The 23,322-nt window shown below is 38.7% G+C and overlaps 1 protein-coding gene and 1 pseudogene across 13 annotated transcripts in view; one reads left to right on the forward strand and one right to left on the reverse strand.

Moving 5' to 3' along the window:
* Nucleotides 1–23,322, reverse strand: part of INPP4B (inositol polyphosphate-4-phosphatase type II B) — an 849,925-nt gene that overhangs the window by 300,858 nt on the left and 525,745 nt on the right. For all 13 annotated transcript variants that reach the window (XM_063637640.1, XM_055276001.2, XM_063637634.1 and 10 more), the window contains one exon: nt 3,684–3,734. In XM_063637640.1, coding sequence (XP_063493710.1) covers nt 3,684–3,734 — 51 coding nt within the window. The remainder of the gene's footprint in view (nt 1–3,683; nt 3,735–23,322) is intronic.
* Nucleotides 6,046–6,597, forward strand: LOC134736420 (U6 snRNA-associated Sm-like protein LSm3; annotated as a pseudogene).

The raw sequence follows: 23,322 nt of genomic DNA on the forward strand, positions 1-23,322 counted from the left end.
AAAAAATCTAAACTCCTTTAAAAAAAATTAGAGTACTTGAAGAGTAAAGCCCTTGTATGTTGTAATGACACAGCCATTACTGGCTCTATGTCCTTGGCCAAGACCTTAAACTCTCCGACCTGTTTTGCGGTGTCCAAGGAAATATTTTGAGGATTCGCTGATAGGATGTGTATTAACAAGTGGTACTTCACAGGTAGTCAACATATGTTAACTTCTCTCTCCAAAATAACATGTAATCTGAGGGTGTTAGGAAGTCAATGCATGCTAAATTGTTCCTCTTTAGACTTATTCTTACTGTGCTTGAAATTTAGTTCTGAAATCTTACTGGCCATTTTGAGTTCTGATGGGTCACAAAAGTTGTTAGATTTTTTATGGTATAATTACAGTCATTTCTAGACTCCCCCACCCATTTATTTCCGGTGGTTCTAACAATACATAAAATGGTTGGCAAAATAAAATCATGGTATGCTTTTTGATTTATTCAATACATAGATCATAGATTTGCTAGCTTCCAAGCACAAAGCCAGGAATATTAGAAATAGAGACTTTGCACTCATGGAGTACATCTAGCAAGAGTGTGGAGACATGACTAATTGCATTTCTAACATGCTTTCTGCCCATTCTTCATTGCTAATAGCACCTCAGTTTTGTCTAAATGAGAATTGTACCCAGATTCTCTTCTAGCTAAGGACTTAGGTCTTCCCAATACTATGTAAGTGACAGTATACAAAATGAAATTTCCCAGGAAGTTATTGTTTTCCAGAATTGAAGGAATAGGCCAGCTGAGCTTTTTGCCGTTTATTTTTCACTCAACCCAGAATGTGCTACCTGGGGTACCATGGCCAGTCTGTACAATTCTCTAAGAAAGAAGGACCAGGAAGATGGATAGAGTCTGGTTGCTTCAAGTCACTTTGGAGTAGCTGAAGCCCTGGACAATTTTCCCAAGACTTCTATAACATAAGAAAAACAAACCCATTAATTAGTTTTAAGCCAGTTTGTCACGTTACTTGCCTTAGGGTACATTTCTAATTGCAAAAATAGGCATGTCACAGGATACCAACTGAGATTTCTCTTTTAGTCCAGGAATTACAGCCGAGTTTTTTCAAAGATGAAGACACAATGCAATAAATGTACACCATTGTATGTTCAAAGAACCTTCAGTGTTTGAGGCCAGCAATCTCATTAACATGCTTGATGAGGGCCAGTATAGAGACGCTGGTCTATAAGTAGCCACAATATACCCAGTTAATATAAAGCTAGGGCTAGAAGAGAGGAGAGGTCAGCATTTAGGAAGGTGTCTGATTTCAGAGATGTGGCTAATTTCTCTCTTAATCATCCCCCAGGAAAATATCTTTATCCCCAAAGCTGAAGCCAAGAGGGTCTGGTGCCAAAAGTCACTTATAAAGCCTAGAGGTGTCTAAACCATGTTTACCTCCACTGGGAACTGATTGTCTCTCCTTTGAGAATCATTGAATATGATCCAGTGCCTGAAGCTGCTGGCGCTCGTAGAAAGGATCAGCAGAGAGATGGCTGAGCCGAAAGAGGAAACCACACAATGGAACAGCTTGCATTTCTTCCATGTGGGATGGCAAGTACATGTGAGTGTCATGTATTTGGACAGCACAGAAAGTGGCTGACCTGGAGCCATGTGCTTGAATGGCAGATCTCACAACAAGAGGTTGTGGAATGGGGGTGGGCAGTGGAGGAAGTGGGCCCAGAGCCAGGTCCCCCATGGTAGGCAATTATGCTATGGGGAGAACCTGACAAGGTCCCCAGAAATATCTATACCTGTGCCCATCAGAGAGCCAGCAAATCAGTATCTGCCACATAGAGGACTCTAACAGGCAGGCATTGCCTGAGAAGCATCAAGTCTAGCAGTAAGAAAACCTCACCTTCACCAGGGGCAAGCCCAGAATAAACCTCTGTCTCCCTACTCCTTCCTCTTTGCTGCCACAACTGAGGAATCAAAAGAAGAAAGGGCAGGACATGTGTGGGTCTCACATTAGGCTTGCTCCCCACTGCACGTTATTAGAGTCACAGAAAGTCTAGCCTGTAGGGGAAAATGGTGGGAGGAGGTAGAAGAAAATAAAATTAGAAAAGAGACTCAAGGTTTGAAATAATTAAGATGGATTCCCAAGAACATGAGTGAGAGTAAAAAATTTGGAGAAATCTACACGATTGGGCCAAAATATCATTAAAGCTTCAAGCAAGGGGGATTCAACACAAGAGCAGTGATGGAGTGGGGTCGGGGCAGGCAGTGAACACAGGAGAAAAAAGTTAAACCAGCTAAGCTTCCTTGAACCTTGATAAATAAATGGAACACCTTGATAGAATAATGTATTACCCATATTAATAGTTTAAAAAGTCTCACATTTTATGAAGCAGTGCCATGGGTGTGATGAGAGCATGCATTTAGGATGGAGGGTCCAGCTGGAAGCAGGGCCCCAGGGTGGTAGTAGTGGAAACATGTGAGCTGGTCCCTGAGCTGTGGAAGGGAGCCCTCTCCCCATGAAGTGCAGCAGCCCAGGCTGACAGAGGGCCATCTGCCTGTGTCTGTGGAGGCCTGAAGCTGGGGAGAACTTTCTGGACACACTGGAGGAACTAAATGAAGGTTTGTGTAGTCAGCACAGAGATTGGTGGTGGAAGTGAGTGGCACAAGAGGTTGAAGGGACAGGCAGAAAAACTGCAAGGATTCCCTCAAGTCAAAGCAGTTACTCAACCAGTCCCGAGGAAGAGACGAGAGGCTTGTGTTAGGCATGAGAAAGCAAGACATCGCCCTTTTCCCTCTGCTTCTTCACTAACAGCTGCAGAGATAACTGACATTCTGCTCAGTCGAGTCAAACTTTGGTGCATATTTTTGGAGTCCTTCCTTGGCAGGTTTGAGCAAGCGGCTGTGTTCAATGAGAAAATTAATGGTACCTAGTACGGTGCCCTGCACACTGACTGGAAGAAGGTTGTCAAGTACGTGTAGGATTTCAGGGTATTTCAAATAGCTCTTCCAGTTGGCTCAGCCCCAGGGCTTCTTAGACCTAATTAACTTCTGGTCTTTTTCCTCCTCTCTGAACACACAGATCACAGGGATTCAGCCTGTGGGGCTACATCTTTTAGGAGCTGCCACCACCTACTCTAGCCATGTCTAAGCAGAAAGCACCCAGTACCTTCTTGTTCTTCTAAATTCCGAATGCTAGAGAGGTAATAGTTCAGTGCAGCAAGAAAACCTCAGCAGGATTTTCCAACATTGGACTGAACAGTGGTGGCTGCCTCTCTTTTGACCTTCATTACAGTGTTTAAGTGGCAGGAAACAGAAAATACCACAATCCTATGGCTGGTTCTCTTCCTCCTTCCTGAAGCGGTAGAGATCACATCTGTAATTTCCCTCGCCTCCTGTTGGTCCAGGAATCTTGGCTCTGAATCACAGTTCAACTACCTGCAGGGCAAAGTCTAGGCTCATCTCTAGCCAGCTGAACTAGATATGCATTCACTTGAGGATGATTTTCAGGAAACAACAAAAAAATGAATTCCATGCAATTCAGCAAATATGTGATAGTGCCTCCTCGAAGAGCCACACCCTGTTAGTGTAATTCAATTTTATTTGTCAGTCACCAAGCAGGAGGCCAGAGAAAATCCAAATGATTAATTTAGAAGCGATATGTGTGCATTCTGGAAACATAAGAAACACTTACCCCAACTTCTGGTGGGGGATCCTTATGTTCTGGTAGGACACTGGTTCGAACCTGTGGAGAAAAACATTTTCTGTAAGACTTTGGAGTAGAAACTAGTGCAGAAGCCTCGCACAGGTGCTGGGTTTCAATTTCCTTCATCTCGCGTCAATTCAGACTCTGTGGTTAATCATTAATGAATTCACCTGTGTGCAACACCTGTGGCAGTGCAATGAAGCTGTGCTGTTACAGTTCCTGAACTTCCTGGACAGAGCTGCCTGGATCCTCACTCCATCTCTTTATCTAATACAGATATATCCGGAACTTAGGCAGATGGCTTTAATCTTCTAAAAAGGCAATCTTCATTCAACATTCACAGAAAGGAAAGAGCTGGTATAGAGAAAGCAATTCCATGCATGCACAATGAGTGTTCCCAATACAAAGAAATGATAAATGTTTGAAATTATGGATATGCTAATTACCATGATCTGATCACAGTACATTACATGTATTGCAATGTCATTATGTGCCTCATAAGTATGTACAATTGTGTCAATTCTTTTAATTAAAAAATGATTCTCTGAATGAGCGCCCACACTCATGATTCTTATAGGATATCTTTCCCACTTGTGAATACTGGGCCAAATTAACAGATACCATCATCTGAATTTACTAGAAAAGTAATTCTCAATTGTGGGAGGGGGAATAATGTAAAAGAACCGGTTATCTGGGCAAGCTTTCCAAAAAGGTGTTCTAGCTGAAACACTAACTCCTTATATAATCAAGAGACATGTATCTTCAACTAAGTGGTAATTTTCAATCCTGGCTGTACATTAGAATCACCTGGGAACCTTTCAAACTCTTGGCGCTCCTCCATGCCCCCAGATATTCTGCTTCCAATGTATAGCTACTGACTCTATGGTTCTCTTAAGAAAACACATTTCAAATAAAAAAAAAAAAATTGTGATTACCTTTCTTGCTTCAGAAAAAGATAGGGAATGTAAGAAAAAAACAAGAAACTTATATCTAGTATGTCTTAATTTGAAATAAAGATGAGTTAGACAAGTTAAATGAATATAAAGCAATATACAAGCACATCCTGTCTACTTGGAGAGAAAGAAGATTGGAGGGGAAGAATCAGGGAGCAACAGCCTAAAACACTTAAAGGATCAACATTTTAAGGGATCATTTTAACAAAATCCCTTTATGCATACTTCTCTTCAAATCCCTTAAGTCTTGACATACCTGACCATACCAAGTCAATCCTCCCAGATTGAAGGGATGCTTCTAATACCCCTAATAATATTAAAAGACTTGAATCAGCTCCTCATGGCCTGCTAATCTTGAACACAGTTGCCAGTTCCTTGAAAAAAGCAGCAAGCTATAATAAAATGTGCATGTGAACTTCTAGCTTAATGCTTTTTGTTTCTTTATGACAGATCCAGCACTATCGCTTGCACAATTTGTCAGTCATTATAACTCAAAATTGTTCACCCAAGCACAAAATAAACGACATGAGAGATCCCAATGGAGTAAACACAATTTGTAGAACACACACAACTCTGCATCTCAGGACTGCATGACAGAGCACTTGCTGGCTAAGAGCATTAGCAGTTTGGTAGCTGCATTAACATTTTTTGCCCACATTACCATTCAGTCTCATTATCTGAAAGTCATCAGCTGGTCTCAAAGGACAAGGAAACTATATACAAATAGTGGTGGTCGACAATGTAGTGTGTGTGCATGGATTATATATAGTATGTATAAATATGGTTTCTCCCTCGAACTCTGTGTGATAAATGTATAGTTTATTATACTACATATATACATATTAGTATAAAGTGCTATACATATAATACTCACAACATGCACCATATAATGTACATATGTGTATTATTATATACATTAATTTTTTTTAAATTGACAGCCAGATAACATTTTCCAAAGATATACACTTAAATTTACAAATAAAAAGTCAGAAATTGGTAAGAGGGTCAATATACATAGAGTTGTATAAAGTATTTGATTTGGGTCATAAATATTAATACAAAAGTATGTGTTTTAATATTGGACAAAGGTAGAAAATTTTTGACAATATTCTTTATCCTATTGCTGACGTTATGGTACACAGGTTATATCAGTGATGCTTTTCTTATGTAAAATATACCCTCCATTGCAGTGAACACAAGCTAGGTAGCAAGCACTGGATTTGCCAGTGAATAATGCCCCAGTGTTTCTTGCTGAGACTTCAGAGGCTAGTGAGTGAGACACATGTGTGAATAATTTAGCACAATGCAATAAGTGCTATAATAGAAATATGGGCATTTTCCTATGGGCATTTAGAATGAAGAATAGTTTATCCTGTGAGTTTCAGGAAAGGCTTCACAAAAGAGGTGGTCTGGGTTTTGAAGGATGAGTAGGAGTTTTAGGCAAGGAAGGATATGATAAAACAAGCAGAGTTTTATGTAACAAGCGTCTGTCATAGAGTTGTAAGAGTTCAGGGGGAAGGGTGCAGGATTTGAAACATGGCAGATTGTGTGGGCCAGCAACAAACTATCAAAACCACAGAGGAGCCCCTGGATCTTACCAGGCTCAGACTAGATGAGCAAATTTACATGAAAATGGGAAATGACTGACGGCTTCATGGCAGATTACATGCTTCTGATCAACATTTAAATATGATGTTGGGAGATGTAGAAGAAACTGTGGCTACTATAGAAATTGATGAATAAACATAAGAAGGGATGTGTAAATCAATGAAACTGAGTATTCCAATGCTCATTATCCAGGGAGATGGTGTTGTCCTGGTTGTCCCTCTACTGAAAGTTGGCTGACACAAAGAATTTGTCCTGTATGGAAAATAGGAGACTTTGTACAATTGCCTCTTTAAAAGTACAAAGCATTTGAAAGAGAAATCTGCATACATTTTGATATTAAGAAATAATTCTGAGGATTTTTCCACTCTGGAAATGAATTGATTTGCAGATAACTCATGACTTCTTAAGCTAAATGGCACTTTTTCCTCCAACTCTTTCAATAAGTGTAATCATCAAGATGCAAAAACAAAAATGAACAAACAAACATAAACCAGAGCTCAGTTGTGTTCAGGAAATAGTAAGTATTCTGTTGATGCTATTGGGGCCCTGCAGGAAATGGCAAGAGTTACATACGTTTGGGGAATTGGGGCCATTTACTGTAGAGGGCTGTCTCCCATGTTATAGAAGTGGAGTTTTATTCCACTGAAATATTCCAGGCAATAGGATATCAGGGAAGGCATTGAATAGTGGAGTGGCATGATCAGAGCCCTTGACACATCCCGACTCTTCCCGAGTCACCTTGGGAAAATTATTGAACCGCTTCATGCCAGTTGCCTTTCAGCTTTTGTGTCAGTTATTTAACATGGGGTGAACAGACCCTAGAGGTTGTTGTATTCTATCCTTTCCAGCACTGCAAACAGTACCTGACCCAGAGAGAGAAGAACAAAGTGTGTGAGAAAGAAATGGAGGGGGGAAGAGAGAAAATGAAGAGGAAAGAGGGGAGGAAAGAAAGAAGGGGAGGAAAGAAAGAAGGAGTGGAAGGCAGAGGATGAGAGGAGGACCGTGAGACAGGGAGGAAGAGAGAGAAAAAGGAATATGTCACTAAAAAATACTAAGGCCTGAACAGATTTAGATGAGACCTCTTGGTGAGGAAGGGATGAAGCAACAGCTGTCACTGTAGCATTTGGAATATTCTGGTTCACCGACAATGTCATGCCTCCTGAGAATTTCAAGCCTTCCTTAGGAATTCATTTTCCCTTTTTTGGTCTTATCAGCAGTTCTTCTCTCTATTTTTCTTCACTATTCCCCTCCCTGTCCCTTCTTGGAACATAAGAATTTCATCCTGACTACAAATTTAAAACATTCTTACAGCTTCCTTTTGTCTAGACTTTTATGATGTCAAATAAAGCAAGGCAGACCAATTAATGGTAGTGATCATGTAGAAAATCATGTTTCCTATTCCATCTTGAATATTTTCTAAGGTTCATCTAAAACAAATTTCCTTCTATATGAATCCCAGAAGTTCAAAATTAAACTAAATTTATCTTAAAAACAAAACCAGGTAGCATACGGTGGGTTATTCTCACTCTTTCATGGAATTCCAATAGACTACTTCACATATCTTAATTGTTCCCAAAAAGAGGCTGCTTCACCTACCAATACAGCAGCTGAACACGGACTTTAATGCTCATATTTATGCAAGACATACTCCTCAGACTAGTCAACCTTGTCACAATGAGCATGGGCATTGCTGTCCTGAGTGTGGGAGGAGAGCGAGGACTGCTCCATTTTTTGTAGGTGAGTAGCTGAAAATCAGGCAATGGGGCTGCCTGAAATGCTAGGAGTCTGTTGGAGATCCAGACCCAGAGAAGGAAAAGGCCATGCTGTCCTGAGTCTGCACACTAGGCTGGCAGCACCTGGACCTCATGCAAGTGCATCTGCTCATTGGTAGGAGAGGGAGAAGCATCCTCCCTCTGGACAGTCTCAGCTGGCAGGCAGAGGGAAAGACATTGGTTATAGTGGAGGAACACCCCTCGGCAGGGATACAGCCCAGATGCTCTTCCTAGAAAACTGTCACACCTGGAAATGTCTCTGATAATGAATGTGTCTCATTTCTTTAAAAGAAAAAAAAAAAAATGTTACTCTAATTCTCCATGTATCTCAAATTAGAATATATCATCACATTTACTTGTTCTACTTGGAAGGAGACACGTAAGTGCCTTAATAATTAAACATTAAAATTTGACTACAACAGAAATGTTTTGCCCCGCTTCACAGTATGAATTTTCTGGAAGGAAGCTGCTCAACCAGGATTCCATATCCTAGGAACCCTTGATCCCAGGTGCAGCCACGCAGCTAGTTCTCACCAATGAAATGTACATGCAAATGATGTTTGCTGGATTTTGCAAAAGTGAATATAGTACACTCTCTCCACTGTCTCATTCTTCTTCCAATGGCCATACATAGAGGATACCAGTCTTTACATGGTGGCTGAGCTGCACCTGAGTCCCAAAATGACCACATGAAAGAAAGCCATCTGCCAACCATCACTACTGGTAGTAGACTGTTAAATAATTGTGTTTTCTACTGGTGTGTAACAAATTACCACAAACTTAGCTGCTTAAAACAACATCCATTTATTTGTTCACGGCTCTGTAGGTTAGAAGTCCAGGCATGATATGGCTGGATTCTCCACTCGAATCTCACGAGGCTGAAATCAAGGTGTCAGCTGGCTGTGTCCTCATTTAGAGGCTTCACTGGAGAAAGATGTGCTTCAAAGCTCCCTCAGGCTGTTCTCAGAATTTAGTTTCTTGCAACGCTTGAACTGTGGCCCTCATTTTCTTGATGGCTGTTCACAGGAGGATGCTCTAAACTCCTGGGGCCACACACTAGCAGCCCTTGCCATGCTCCCTCCTCCATTAAATTCAGCAATAGAGAATCTCCTTGGCGTCAAATCTTCTCTAACTTCTGCTTTTAGGAAGAACTCACTCTCTTTTAAAGGATTACCTGATTAGGTCAGGCTTTCCTCAGATGATCTCTCTTTCAACTAGGCTATATAATATGACCTAATCATGAGAGTAAATGCTATCATATCACAGTATTGAGGATTATGCAGGGATGCTACACCATGGAGTGGTAATTTTGGGAATGATCTTAGAATTCCACCTACCGTAATAATCAAGAAATAAACTTCCATTGTGCTAAGACACTAAAATTTGGATGTTTACATTTGTTTTGACAGTCAGAATAACTTAGATGCTCCTTTCTTTTTCATTTTAATAGGTTTTGGAAGAACATGTGGTGTTTGGTTACATGGATAATTTCTTTAGTGGTGATTGCTGAGATTTTGGCACACTCATTACCTGAGCAGTGTACAGTGTGTCCGATGTGTAGCCTTTAATCCCTCACCCCACTCCCACCCTTCCCCAAGTCCCCAAAATCTACTTATCTTTCTTATGCCTTTGTGTGCTCATAGCTTAGCTCCCATTTACAAGTGAGAAATACTACATTTGGTTTTCCATTCCTGAGTTACTTCGCTTAGAATAATGGTCTGCACCTCCATCCATGTTGCTGTGAATGCCATTATTTGATTTCTTTTTATGGCTGACCACATTTCCTTTATCTACTCATTGATTGATGGGCATTTGGGCTGGTTCTATATTTTTGCAATTATGAATTGTGCTGCTATAAACATGCCTGTGCAAGTGTCTTTTTCATATGACTCCTTTTCCTCTGGGTAGATACCCAGTAGTGGGATTGCTGGATCAAATGGTAGATCAACTTTTAGTTTGTTAAGGAATCTCTGCACTGTTTTCCATAGTGGTTGTACTAGTTTACATTCTCACCAGCAGTGTAAAAGTGTTCTCTTTTCACCACATCCACACCAACATCTCTTTTTTTTTTAATTTTTTAATTGTGGCCATTCCTGAAGGAGTAAGGTGATATCACATTGTAGTTTGGATTTGCATTTTCCTGATAATTAGTGATGTTGAGCATTTTATCATAGGCTTGTTGGCCATTTATATTTCTTTTGAGAATTGTTTGTTTACGTCCTTAGCCCACTTTTTGATGGAACTATTTGTTTTCTTCTTGCTGACTTCAGTTCCTTGTAAATTCTAAATATTATCCCTTTGTCAGATGCATAGTTTGCAAAGATTTCCTCCCACCCTGTGAGTTGTCTACTTGCTCTGCTGATTATTTCTTTTGCTGTGAAGAAGCTCTTTAGTTTAATTAAATCCCATCTATTTATCTTTGTTTTTGTTGCATTTGCTTTTGGGTTCTTGGTCATGAATTCTTTGCCTAAGTCAATGTCTAGAAGGGTTTTTCTAATGTTATCTTCTAGAATTTTTATGATTCCAGGTCTTAGATTTAAGTCTTTGATCCATCTTGAGTCGATTTGTGTATGAGGTCAGAGATAAGGATTCAGTTTCATTCTTTTACATGTGACTTGCCAATTGTCCCAGCACCATTTGTTGAATCGAGTGTCCTTTCCCTACTTTATGTTTCCCTACTTTTGCTTGCTTTGTTGAAGATCAGTTGGCTGTAAGTATTTGACTTTATTTCTGGGTTCTCTATTCTGTTCCATGGGTCTATGTGCCTATTTTTATACCAGTACCATGCTGTTTTGGTGGCCATAGCCTTATAGTATAGTTTGAAGTTGGGTAATGTAATGCCTCCAGATTTGTTCTAATGAAATTTTGGATTTATTTAGTATATGGTTATGAGAAAATAAAGCAAAATAGCTAACATTAAATCTTCATTTACTATTTTAAGGCCAGCAAACATGTATCAAGCACATATTATGATTCAGCCACTATTATAAGCACTGGCAATCTCAGAGAGTAAGAGATTAAGAAGACAAGGTATATTTCGTCGATATGCAATAACAATGGCATGGTAAGAGTCAAACATCTAATAATAATTGCTAAGAATCTTCAGTTTTCTAAAATCTATCAGCTAGTCTTAGATAACGGTTTTCTAGTTGTTTAATTTTAATCTTGCATGGAGAAAATGATGCATGTACAAACCTAAAGGATTTAGGCCACAGAATCTTAGAGATGGAAGGAATCTCTCAGTTAATCTAAAAAAAAAAAACTAGGCAATATGAAAATTATATCCGAAATATTCCTGGGAAGTACATTTAACATTTCTTCTTCAACATTTGGAATTTCTAGCTTACTATTTCACAAATCAGTATCGTAAACGTAGTGTTACAAACTCACATGCCCACAGGCTCCAGGTAGGTAAAATTAATGAAAGGAGTGGGCTGGGTGTTTGAGACAATAGGAATTGGAGAGGACTGGCAAAATGGAATCACATTTCTAGTCTATAAGAAGTGAAAACTACCCAGCTTCAACGGATTGAAAAAATTCTGAGAAATATTCCTTCAAATATTAACAATGGGTAAATATTAATTCTTTTGAAAGTGGGCTATTATTACCATATGCTGATTTTTTTTTACCAGAAACAGGCTTTGTAACTAAGGTGAGTGGGCCAAAGCAAGCCCACTACTATTTTAGTAAAAATATTTTTTAAAATGTGCTACACTAAAACAGTTGTTGTTAATCTTGACAACACAGTAGAATCACCTGTAACATGTTTTTGGTTTTGTGTTTGTTTTAAATGCCAATTCACAGGTCACACCCCAGAATAATTAAATCAGAATGTTCAAAGGAAGGACCCAAGCATCAGTATTTTTAAGGCGAATACTCCACCTGATTCTAATGTGCAGCCAAAGTTAAAGTAAATAACTATTGCTATAAAATAAATGAGATTACTTTTTGGTAAGAATGAGCCTCACAAACTAGCTCTAAGTCCTATGAGGAGTCTTAAAACATATTGTGCCATGTTCAAGCCATCAAATATGGTTCCCTTTGAAAAGGACACACAAAAAAAGTTAACAGATTATCAGAGCTAGAAGGCCCTTAGACATTTTTAGGAAAGGTTCCTTAAATTTTAGTGTGCATACTCATCACCTGCTGGTCAACAGCTGGTCAGGAGGATGGTCTCCAGACCATTCTCTAGAAGCCTGTTAGAAATGCAGTATCTCAGGCTTACCACAGACACGTACATCATAGTGCTCATTTTGGTAAGATTCCCAATTCATTTATGTGTACATTAATGTTTGAGAAGCTCTGGTTTGGAAGAATGCTCATGAGTGAAATGGGTCATAATGAGAACAAGTCTTCATTGCACTTAAACATGCCTGAAATAGAAATGAGGTTCATTACTCCGAATATGAAGATTTTTTTTTTTTTTTTTTTTTTTTTTTTTTTTTTTTTTTTTTTTTTTGAGAGGGAGTCTCGCTCTGTCACCCAGGCTGGAGTGCAGTGGCACGATCTTGGCTCACTTCAAGCTCCGCCTCCTGGGTTCACGCCATTCTCCTGCCTCAGCCTCCCCAGTAGCTGGGACTACAGGCGCCCGCCACCACGCCCGGCTGATTTTTTGTATTTTTAGTAGAGACAGGGTTTCACCATGTTAGCCAGGATAGTCTCAATCTCCTGACCTTGTGATCTGCCCACCTCGGCCTCCCAAAGTGCTGGGATTACAAGGCGTGAGCCACAGCGCCTGGCCGATCTTTTTTTTTTTTTTTTTTTTAATGTCGAGCCACTGTAAAAGCTCCAGATGATACCTTCCAGCAGACAGGTGCCCCCTTTTTATGTGAGGCAAATGGCAGGTAAGGTGAGGGGTAGGGACTCACTCTTCAATCAAGTCAGAGATTGATCTGGGACAGAGCTGGTCTGGAATTGTTGGTACAATTCAGTGTCACTGGCTGAACTGTGTTTCTCCAATATTCATATACTGAGGCCCTTACTCCCAAGTAGCTCAGAACGTAATTATTTGAGATGGGGCCTTTACAGAAGTGATTAATTTAAAAGGAAACCCATAAGATAGGGTGCTAATCCAATGTAACTGGTGTCTTTGTAAGAAAAAGAGGAGATACCAGAAAAGCTCCCGCCCAGAGGAAAGACCATGCAAAGAAGCAGCAAGAGGGCCGCTGTCTACAAGCTAAGGAGAGAGGCTTTGGAGAAGCCAACCTTGCCAGCACCTTGATCTTGGACATGCAGACTCCAGACCTGTGAGAAAATAAATTTTTGTTGCTTAAGCTACCCAGTCTATGGTATTTCTTATGCGTAGCCCTAGCCAACTAAGATTCTAAGTCTACCTGTGTTATCTGGTATGGCCCTCTGTGTTTTCAACCAACAGCCTGACTGGTCTTTGCTTCTCAGCCCTGAAAAAGTGGATATTATTAAGACATTCCACTATACTTCTTTAACATTATACCTGACACAGCCTCAGCATCTGACAAGTCTTTAGAGGGAGACCAGTCATGAGTTTGAATCTCCTTTGGACTCCAAAACTGTCATTCCAACTATGCATGAAAACCTGAATCTCTGCTGAGTGTTATGCCTGCCAGTTGCCACCTTCTGTTTGGCAAAACCTTGATATTCAGACTTCTAGCCACAGGGAGACTCTGTGAATACCTCCAGGTGAAAAACGGCTTTTTAGTTTCTCAGTGTCAACTCAGCACTCCCCCTAGGGCATCTCTTGCCTGTTGTCAGTTTCTCTCTCTAGTTTCCCAAGCACTGTGAAACTATGGGGACTTTCACTGTGCTTTTTGGAAGCCTTTGACCTGGTTCTTTAGCCTTCTGCAAAGTGTCAGAATTCACCAAGTCTCTTCTGAGAAAAAAGTGGCCACTTACTTGAGGCCCCTGAAGTCTCCATTTCTCACTTCATCCAACACAACTGCTGAAAGCTTTGCTGATTTCTCTTTCTCCAAGCAGCAGCTCTCTGTCTAGGCAAAGGCTTACTCCTCAGCCCACTCTCAGAGTCAGCAAATAAATCATGGTTCCTGATAGCTCAGTGTTGAAAGGTTCTCCTTGCTCTGGAAATTTGGTCTCTCTAGTTATTTTTGCTCTGATAGCTTAATGGTGCTTTCAAACATGTGATTTTTGCAATCAGCCTAGCTTCTTTTCTAGGTGCTGCCAGAAGGAGCAGTGCTTGTCTCACCTACCACATCCTACCCAAACCGAACTCCTTAATATCCAGAAACGTTATTGGTAAGCTAAGAAATCTTCCAAACATGCGGTCAAGGGATGAAAAATGATATTCAACAGAGTATGTTTATATGTAACTGGAGAGGAAAAAAAATGCCATTTAAATATTGGTCTGTCTGTTGAGTTACATCTTTGACAAACTGGTTACAATTGCATAATGACAGGTGGTTCCTTTGGTAAGACTAGAGCTTACCCTGAAGTCTAAACACAATCCCAATTAACCAACTTGGATAAACAATAATTGATGAGTGGGATATGCTATCTTGGGTTTTACTCACTAAATGTGATCATCTTTCAAATGTCAAAGCACACTCTACCAAATTATGTATACAAGTCCATTCTATAGGCTTCCATGCCAAAAGGAAATACTAGTTAAGACAAATAAAAGCACTCTTTTAGTTTGGATGCTCTAACCTTAGATGTTTTCCATTTCTCTAAAGCAGTGATGTTCACACCACAGCTCCTAGTCACATGGGTCTCTTTATGTTTAATTGCTGGCTCTTTAAAACTTCTAATTTCTCTATATGAATGTGCCATTATACTAAATTCTACCAGTCATACAGGACTCATGTAGTTCTTTAGGTTAATAGTGACTGCAAATGTGGCTCCAGAGTCGTATAACTCTGAGTATCCCTGCCATTACCCACATTTTATTCCACTTCCCTTTCTGACTATTACAGAGATCTATTACAAGCAGGTGAAAGAATACTGAATGGCAACAATATCTGTAGGCATCACCTTCTGTTATCAGAGAATCACTGAAAGATACAGGTTCTGCTGAAAATAAAAGATGCTAGATAAGAGGTTTTGTTTTCATGTAAGTCAAAGAGGTCTCCTTACAGCTTTTCTAAGAATAAGAGATTCTGTCCTCCATACTACTTATTTCTGGTTCTTCCTGAAATGAACAGTAGGCTGGGAGACTAGCATTGTACAGACCACATCAGTTTTCTTGCACTATGTGTTACGAGCCAAGTCTGGTCCTGGGGACTTAACTAAAGCAAGAAGGAGAAACCTCTAAAAAGCTGTACAAAGTAGGACAGACAACAGTTTTCCTTTAAGTGGTAAGGGATGTCTACATATTTTACAAATAGAAATAAAGGAGCTCTTCGCACTGGAAAGCCACAATCTAAAAATGTCTTTTATAGGTACTAAAGATAATAGCTGATAACTTGCTAAACAACTGTTCTTTATAAGCTGAGAACTCCATTCCTGCTGACTCCCAAAGCCTCACATGAGGATATTATTAACATATGAAACACACATAGAGCTCAATTCAAAGCTCATGTATTCTACTAACAGTTGTTATCAGGCCAAACTTCCACCACTGCCTCCATCCATTTCCTCTCTTTCCCTACCATTTCAATAAGCAAAAATAATTGTACCATCATTCTAAAAAGTGGAGAATCATTATGGCCGATCCATTATCCTCAGCATTAGACCTGGATGGCAATAGGCTACCCTAGAAACTTTCTTCCCTAGAAATACTGTAAAACTTATAGTTGATATATGAGAATAATGGAAGCAAGGAAATCATAACTATCTTTAACCTTTGGGTTAATTATTTCAGGGCATGTCATTTTTTTTACTTGAATTATTTCATTATAGTTCTGTGTTGCATTATTATTGCTTTGCCCATTTTACAGATGAGAAAACTGGGTTTCAGGAAACTGGGATAATTTGCCCAGGGCCACTTCATTAGCAAGTTGCAGATCAGACATTAAACAGTCTCCTTTCAAAATCTGTGCCCCTTCCATGGCTGTGTGCCTCTTCAGAGCCAGACTGATGGTGACTTTGTCTTCCCTAGGGCTGCTTAATTAGAGTTTTAAAAAGCAAATATCTATTAGCCTCAGGGAATAGAAACAGACACAATTTGTCACACTACCAGACTCAAAAACACCATCGTTAGGTATTAACAGCCCCCAATTAAGACTACAGTCATGAGTTAATGAACGAGCCATTAGACAGAAAACAGTAATATGAACAAAAGCACATGTCTATTAATCTGTTGCTCACTGAAAGTCATTAGTCCCAACAATATAAGGCTAAATAATTTCTAAGTAGCTTTAAAACAAAACTATCATGATATGGCTTATGTAGTCCAGATCATTGACAACCTGGACATTGATAACTGTAGTCAAAAGAAGATCACCAAACCCCCCATAAATATTAATTGGTTTACATAATCAGCCTACAAAGTATGTATTTACATGAATTGAAAAAAAAAAAGAAAGTATATGGGCATGGAGTGGAGGGGCTTTCAAGGTAGCTCTCCAATGAAGAGTCCTGTTTGTGTCCAGGCAAAACTGGGATAACTGCAGTAGATCTATTCTACTGTCACAATAGTTTCTCTCTCTATAGAATTATACCAAAGCATCTAATAGTTTAATCAATGGTTCTCAACATGGGCTGCACTTTAGAATCACCTGAAGAAGTTTTAAAAACTGCTGATTCCAGGGCCCTACTTGTTTACACTCCTTTAACTGGGCCATTCTAATCACTCAACATTCTCTTTCACCGCTCTACTTAATTCTCAAAACAACCCCGTGAGAAAACTGAGGCTCAACTTTTAACTTTCAACCTGTAAAATAAATAATAATACTCAAAGAGAAGTTAACTTTCTTCCCAGGTTATGTGGCTAGTAAGTGGAGGAGGGAAAATTTCAACTTGAATTCTGCTGTATTCCAAAACCAATGCTTTTAACTCTCTCCTATATTGCCTAAACTCAGGGCTGAAGTCACAGCAAAAGTCTACTACACAGACTGTGGAGGGAAGTTAAAGCAAAGATCCCAGTTTTCCTGAAACAGAGGGAATTGTGATAGTGGCATTCTAAACAGGCACTAGAACCATGCTTTTCTCTAAGAAACACTGTTTTGCAGTGTCTGTGGCCCACTGCATGACTAACTCAGTGTTGTTTTAAAAGAGCAGAGGTATTAAATTCGATGTCATGAACTCTTCTGAGGAAGAAAATAAGGAAATGTACAGCATTTCAATAGAAAAAAAAGTATTTCAAGCTTCAAAAGATTGACAAAATTAAGAACAAAATTTCATTATGTTGAGGGCTTCTTTACTACAAGAAACTAACTACACACTGAAACCTAAGTCCTTGTGGATGGCAGCTGAGAGATCGATTTCCTGCATTTCAAACCATAAGTCAGCCATTATTCTCAAGTGTGATCCAATCAGATCTGCAAGGTCAAAACTATATTCACAATAATATTCAAATGGTATTTTCCTTTTTCACTCTAATTCCTTCACTAGTGTACAGTGGAGTTTTCCATACGCTAAAAGACTGAGATATCACAAAAGATTGAATACAGAGAAGCAGACACAACAATGCAGGTCTCTCCTGTTGATCAGACATTAAGGAGATTTACAAAAATGTAAAACAGTGTCACTGTCTCAGTATATATTTTTTTGGTTTTCCAAAACAAAATTTTCAAAAGCATGTGTTATTTAACATATAATGAGTTTATTATTTGCCATTTAAAACGAATTCATAAATATTTTTAAAATTTTGGAGTTTTAATTTCTTACGTGGAAAATATTCATAGTTAATATAACTGTATAAACATAAGCTCTTTGGGATTCTTGATAATTTTTAAGAATGTAAAAGGGTCCTAAAACCAAAAGTTTGCGAAACACAGCCATGGTGGGTCTCAATATTACATTAATCTTACTCTTTTTAAGACAGCTTCTTTCCAGAGTCTCTCTCAGAGGTGGATGTGATGATTACTACGGACACCCAATAATCCAGCCAGCCTGAACCACTAAGACTCCCTGAACTTTCCTTGCTCTCACCTCCCTCCATGACTTTGCATGTGCTGATCTGTCCTTTTAAGTACAAGAGATATGGTCATGAACAAGCAATAATCACTTTATGAACGACATTCTAGCATCAGGAAGACATGGAAAATATCAAGATGTGTAAAGAAAGTAAAATATTAAAATAGGATAATAAAATACAGTGTAACAAGGTGGGAGTGCTTTACCTACAGTGGTGAGGTGGGTTTCCCTGAGCAGGTAACTTTGATTGAGACCTGCATAACTCAGAGGAGCCAGCTCAGAGAAACTAAGGGAGAATGGTATTTTAGGCCAATGCAACATCAAGTGCGAAGGCCCTGAGGCCAAAGTGGCTGAAAAACCAAAGAGAAAAACAGGGAAAGAAGTAAAAGGTTGGGTGGAAGAAAGGCAGGGCTCTGGGAACATAGGGTTTATGTTACAATTACAATGGGAAACTCTAGCTGGGTTTTAAGCCAAACACTGATGTGATATTTTTCATGCATTAAAAATATTACTCTGATGTGTGGAGAACAGACTGCAGGAGGTCAAGTGTGGAAGGATAAGCAATTAGGAGCCATTTACAAATTAGAGCTTTTTTATCATCATTCCTCTACTTTTTCCTAGAGTCAGGATCAAGCTAGATATGCAGGTTTTTAGAGGAATAATCATTGGGTAGCCTTGAGTTGTTTCCAAATATTTATAGAAAGCAGTTTAATACTGACAGATAATTAAAGTGAGTATATAAATTTCCTCTAAATATAATTACATTCATCTATGAGGATAATAATGCTCAACTAGTCACAAGGATACTTGTGGATTAATAATTATTTAAATAAATTTAGTGCTAAATAATAAATATTCCACTATTTACACTTCTTTTTTACACTGTAAATATTAAAGGGCAACACAGCCTATGAAATAAAAAGCATTCAGAAAAAGCATTCTAACTTAAAACATGATGAAACTCAATTCTCTGGAAAAAATTTATAAACAAACTGAGTGATAATAACAGAATTGTAATTACTAATGAAAGCTCTATGAATAAAATTGTTTATGGATGGCTTCAGCTCTTCTGGCAGGCACTTGTGGCAGTAGTATATAGAAAATATCTTCATTGTTACTTATCTGCATTTGAATCATATCGGCAAGCAATGATTCAAAGACCCATGAATAGCTAATAATGACGCATGTGTGGAGGAATACAAAATAGAAGAACCCCTTTAATTTTAAAACAAACCCCTTCTTTCTAGCACCAAGAGGCCTATTAACAGGAATTTTGAGAAGTATCTTTCTTTCTGGGCACAATTTTGTATATCATTGGGCCTGGATTAAAATATCTTGAAAATCCATCTCTGGGTTTTTTAAGTTAAAGTTGTGAAACATTCTTCATCTGCACTGGAGCAAGAGTGGTAACTGCCTGTGAGATGGGTCTTTTACTTTCTTATAGTTTTTCTGTTTTACAAAGTAAACTGCCTGTCAGAACCAGGGATGCATACACACATGCGTATGTGCACACACGCACACACATATATGCGCATGCACACACACACATATTCAGTGAAGCAATTCAATTCCATTAAATGATAACTCTTCAACAAATGTCAAACTGTTCCTGTTCCCTTAAGCCATTCAAAAGATTTTAAAATACATCACCTGGGATGTTTAAGGACTTTAGTGTCTCAAGGAAACTACATTTGAAACCTTGAATTTTAACATTTAAAATTCTTAACAGTTGGAATGTATTTGTCATTTATAATGTATGTTTTGTGTGTAAAGTGGGTTTACACTCAGTATTCTTGCTGCCTCAGGGCTTAAAGAAGTGAACTAAATTGGAGCTAATGGGTTCAGGCATTTTAGAGGAAACTACTTAAAACTAAGTGCACTAAGCAACGTCCATTCACAGCAACAAGAGAAGAAAGGAGAATTTTCATAAATTTGTCCTATCAAAAGTTGTACTTTCATTTTTTTCACTTCTTAAAGTGAATTTTTCTTTGATGCTGTCACAAAGAAGCTTTAAAACATTTTCAGATAATGTTGCTCTTTATTTGCACAGACCAAATAAGACCACAGGTAAGGAAATTCAAGGGATTTAATCTACGTGGGATGGGTATTTTGTCTTTAAGAAGAATGGTGTGCAGATAAATAACAACTGGCTTTTAAAGGACAAGGATGGAGGGAGCTACCATCAATAGTGCAAGCAATTTCTGTGGTGTAAATACTCCCACCTGGCCCATTTCCAGCTACTAGCTTGAGATCGCTGACCACAGAATTGGAAAGGGACATGTAGGATCAGCTCTCCAGGGACAATAGAGCAGGCCCCAGCATACCACTGTGGCATCACTTTGGAGAAGTCAACTGCATGGAAGTGTTTGGGACCCAGATCTACTGGGATCCTGGTGTACTGTGAACCTGGCTGCAGCTGGCATAGGGATCAAGTACAGAAACATCTTCATGAAATACAAGTATATTACAATCAATAGTTTGAAAATACAATCATACCCCTTCTCACATGCCAGATGATATGATAAAACCATGTCTCTGAAATCAATGATTTTAATTAGGCTTAAGCTTAATAGAATTTACGTGTCTGTTTGAGAGGTGGCAAGCACTATCTATTTGATCAGATTCCCAGTAATTGCTAAGGAATTATTTTAAAACCAATGGAAACTTTGGCCATGGGAAAGATGCACGCCAAGAATCTGGTTTACCAGAATCAGTCTCATGACATATTTGTGCTCCAGGGTCAATTTTAAGTGCCCTGGCAGCTAGTGCTGAATGCTTCAAAATCTTCTCTATCTTTGGAGCTTCTAATTGTGATCCTTACAGGCCACAGATCATATTATGAGGCAGTGTTCAGAAAAGTACTCTTACAGAATGCACCACAAAGCTGGGGGTGTGGGGGATGGGGGGGAAATCCTAAGATTGTCAGTGCATCCCCTGACCCATAAATAGGCTCATAACCAGGGTTTCTGTGTTGAAGTCTAAACCTGGAAAATCACCCATTAAGGAATTTTTAAAATGTGCTCCAATTAAGCCATACAGACAATGTAACCTTCTTAAGAAAAGCTAATTTTTAGTACAGCTGTCTTGCATAATTTTTATTTCATAGCTTATTCCAAACCAAGCTATCTAACATGACAATCTGTGCTTATATTATACCATGTTTCAGGGACCTCAGATAATTTTATTTTTTAAAAAAGAAAAAATGTATGACATTATAATGAGACCCTTTATTCTTGGCTTTATTTTCCCTTTAAAATAAAACCAAAGGTGGAGGTAACTACAGCATTTAGTACAGATTTTGTAATAATAATTAAGTTAGTAGCCTCCATGGGCATATCAATATTCATGAAAATAGCAATGGGATAGAAAAGCATTAAAGGCTTGTATAAAGCAAGAGAGATATAGTTCTCAACGTCCTTGAGAAATGAGTACACGTATTAAAGGGGGGGAAAAAGCATATATAGTTTAAAAAAAAGTTGCTTAAAAAAGGAAAAGGGGTGTTTGAGCTAGATAAACCTTTAGAAGTAATTTAATTTAACCATTTTCATGTAAAGTTAAGAAAACTGAGGCTATTGGTGGTTAAATGACTGCTTCCAAGTCTCACAATTAGATCATAACAGATCTGTGCCTAGACAATGCTTTCTTTTTTTGTTTAAAACCTTCTAAAACTGGGCCGTGCGCGGTGGCTCGTGCCTGTAATCCCAGCACTTTGGGAGGCCAAGAGGGGCGGATGATGAGGTCAGGAGATCGAGACCATCCTGGCTAACACAGTGAAACCCCGTCTCTACTAAAAATTAAAAAAAAAAAAAAAAATAGCCGGGCGTGGTGGCAGGTGCCTGTAGTCCCAGCTACTGGGAGGCTGAGGCAGGAGAATGGCGTGAACCCAGGAGGCGGAGCTTGTAGTGAGCCGAGATCGCGCCACTGCACTCCAGCCTGGGCGACAGAGCAAGACTCTGTCTCAAAAAAAAAAAAAAAAAAAAGAAAAAAAAAGAAAAAAAACCTTCTAAAACTACAGACATGCAATTGCAATGAAAATCTATAAAACAGAGACAGATTACATGGAAGAGCCAATGTAGGATCCACTCCGATCACAGGTGCTGAGCAGGGGCCATTTGAGTCTTGCCTGATTTAATTAGTTGGGGTCATCATATGCTTTGTTCTCTCTTTTCCTGATCCTTAAAATGAGATTGTTGGATCAGCAGCACTGGAATCATTTGGGAGCTTGTTAGAATGCATACTCTTAGGTCCTGCCCTAGACCACTGAATTAGAATTCAGAATTAGAATCCTCATTTCATAAAATCCTTAGGTGGTCCCTAAGTACATTAAAGTCAGAGAAGCCTGAAACAATTGATGCATTCATTGAACATGAAGGAACGTTTTCTAAAAGACCAAATCTCTTTCCTTTCTCGCTTTTATCTCTCATATTCTGTTTTGCAGAAATTTAAAAAGAAGGAAAAATAATAGTATATTTTGTTACAATATATTACCTATATGTTATGATGTTATAGCAAAATAGGGTTCTCATATATACAAGGAAAGAAAGACTTGTAGATAAATATCATATAATTCAACAGTGTAACTTAACTGCATGATCTTGTCTGTATTACAGGTACTGAATTCAACTGTTTTTTATTTTTGTTTTTTTATATTGGACTACATTTACTCAGTTGGTCCAATGACTTCATTTTTTTTCCAGCTTTATTGAGGTATAATTGACACAAAAATTAAATATAGTTACTGTGCACAACTTGGGGTTTTGATGTATGTATACACTGTGCAATGATTACCACGAACCAGCTATTTAACCTGTCCATCACCTTACATAGTTACCTTTTTGTGTGTGTGATGAGAGCATTCAAGATCTACTTTCCTAATAACGTTTAATTATACAATAAAATATTGTTAGCTATCTTCACTATGCTGCACATTTGATCCCCAGAACTTATTTATAACTGAAAGTCTGAACCCTTTGATCATCATCTTCCCATTTCCTCCTCCCCCCAGCCCCTGGTAAATACCATTCTAATTCTGTTCTGTTTCTATGAGTTTGACTTTTTTAGATTCCACATGTGAGAACATAAAGTATTTGTCTTTCTCTGTCTGACTTAGCATAATGCCCTCAAAGTTCATCCATTTTGTTGCAAATGATAGAATTTCTTACTTTTCTTTGGCTAAATAATATTTCACCATATATATGTATACACACATATATACACACCTACATACACTTGTATGATACATACAAATACATATACTTGTATGTATGTGTATATCTGTATATAGCT

This window comes from Symphalangus syndactylus, chromosome 4 (genome assembly GCF_028878055.3).
Source record: "Symphalangus syndactylus isolate Jambi chromosome 4, NHGRI_mSymSyn1-v2.1_pri, whole genome shotgun sequence".
In the NCBI taxonomy this organism is placed as follows: Eukaryota; Metazoa; Chordata; class Mammalia; order Primates; family Hylobatidae; genus Symphalangus; species Symphalangus syndactylus.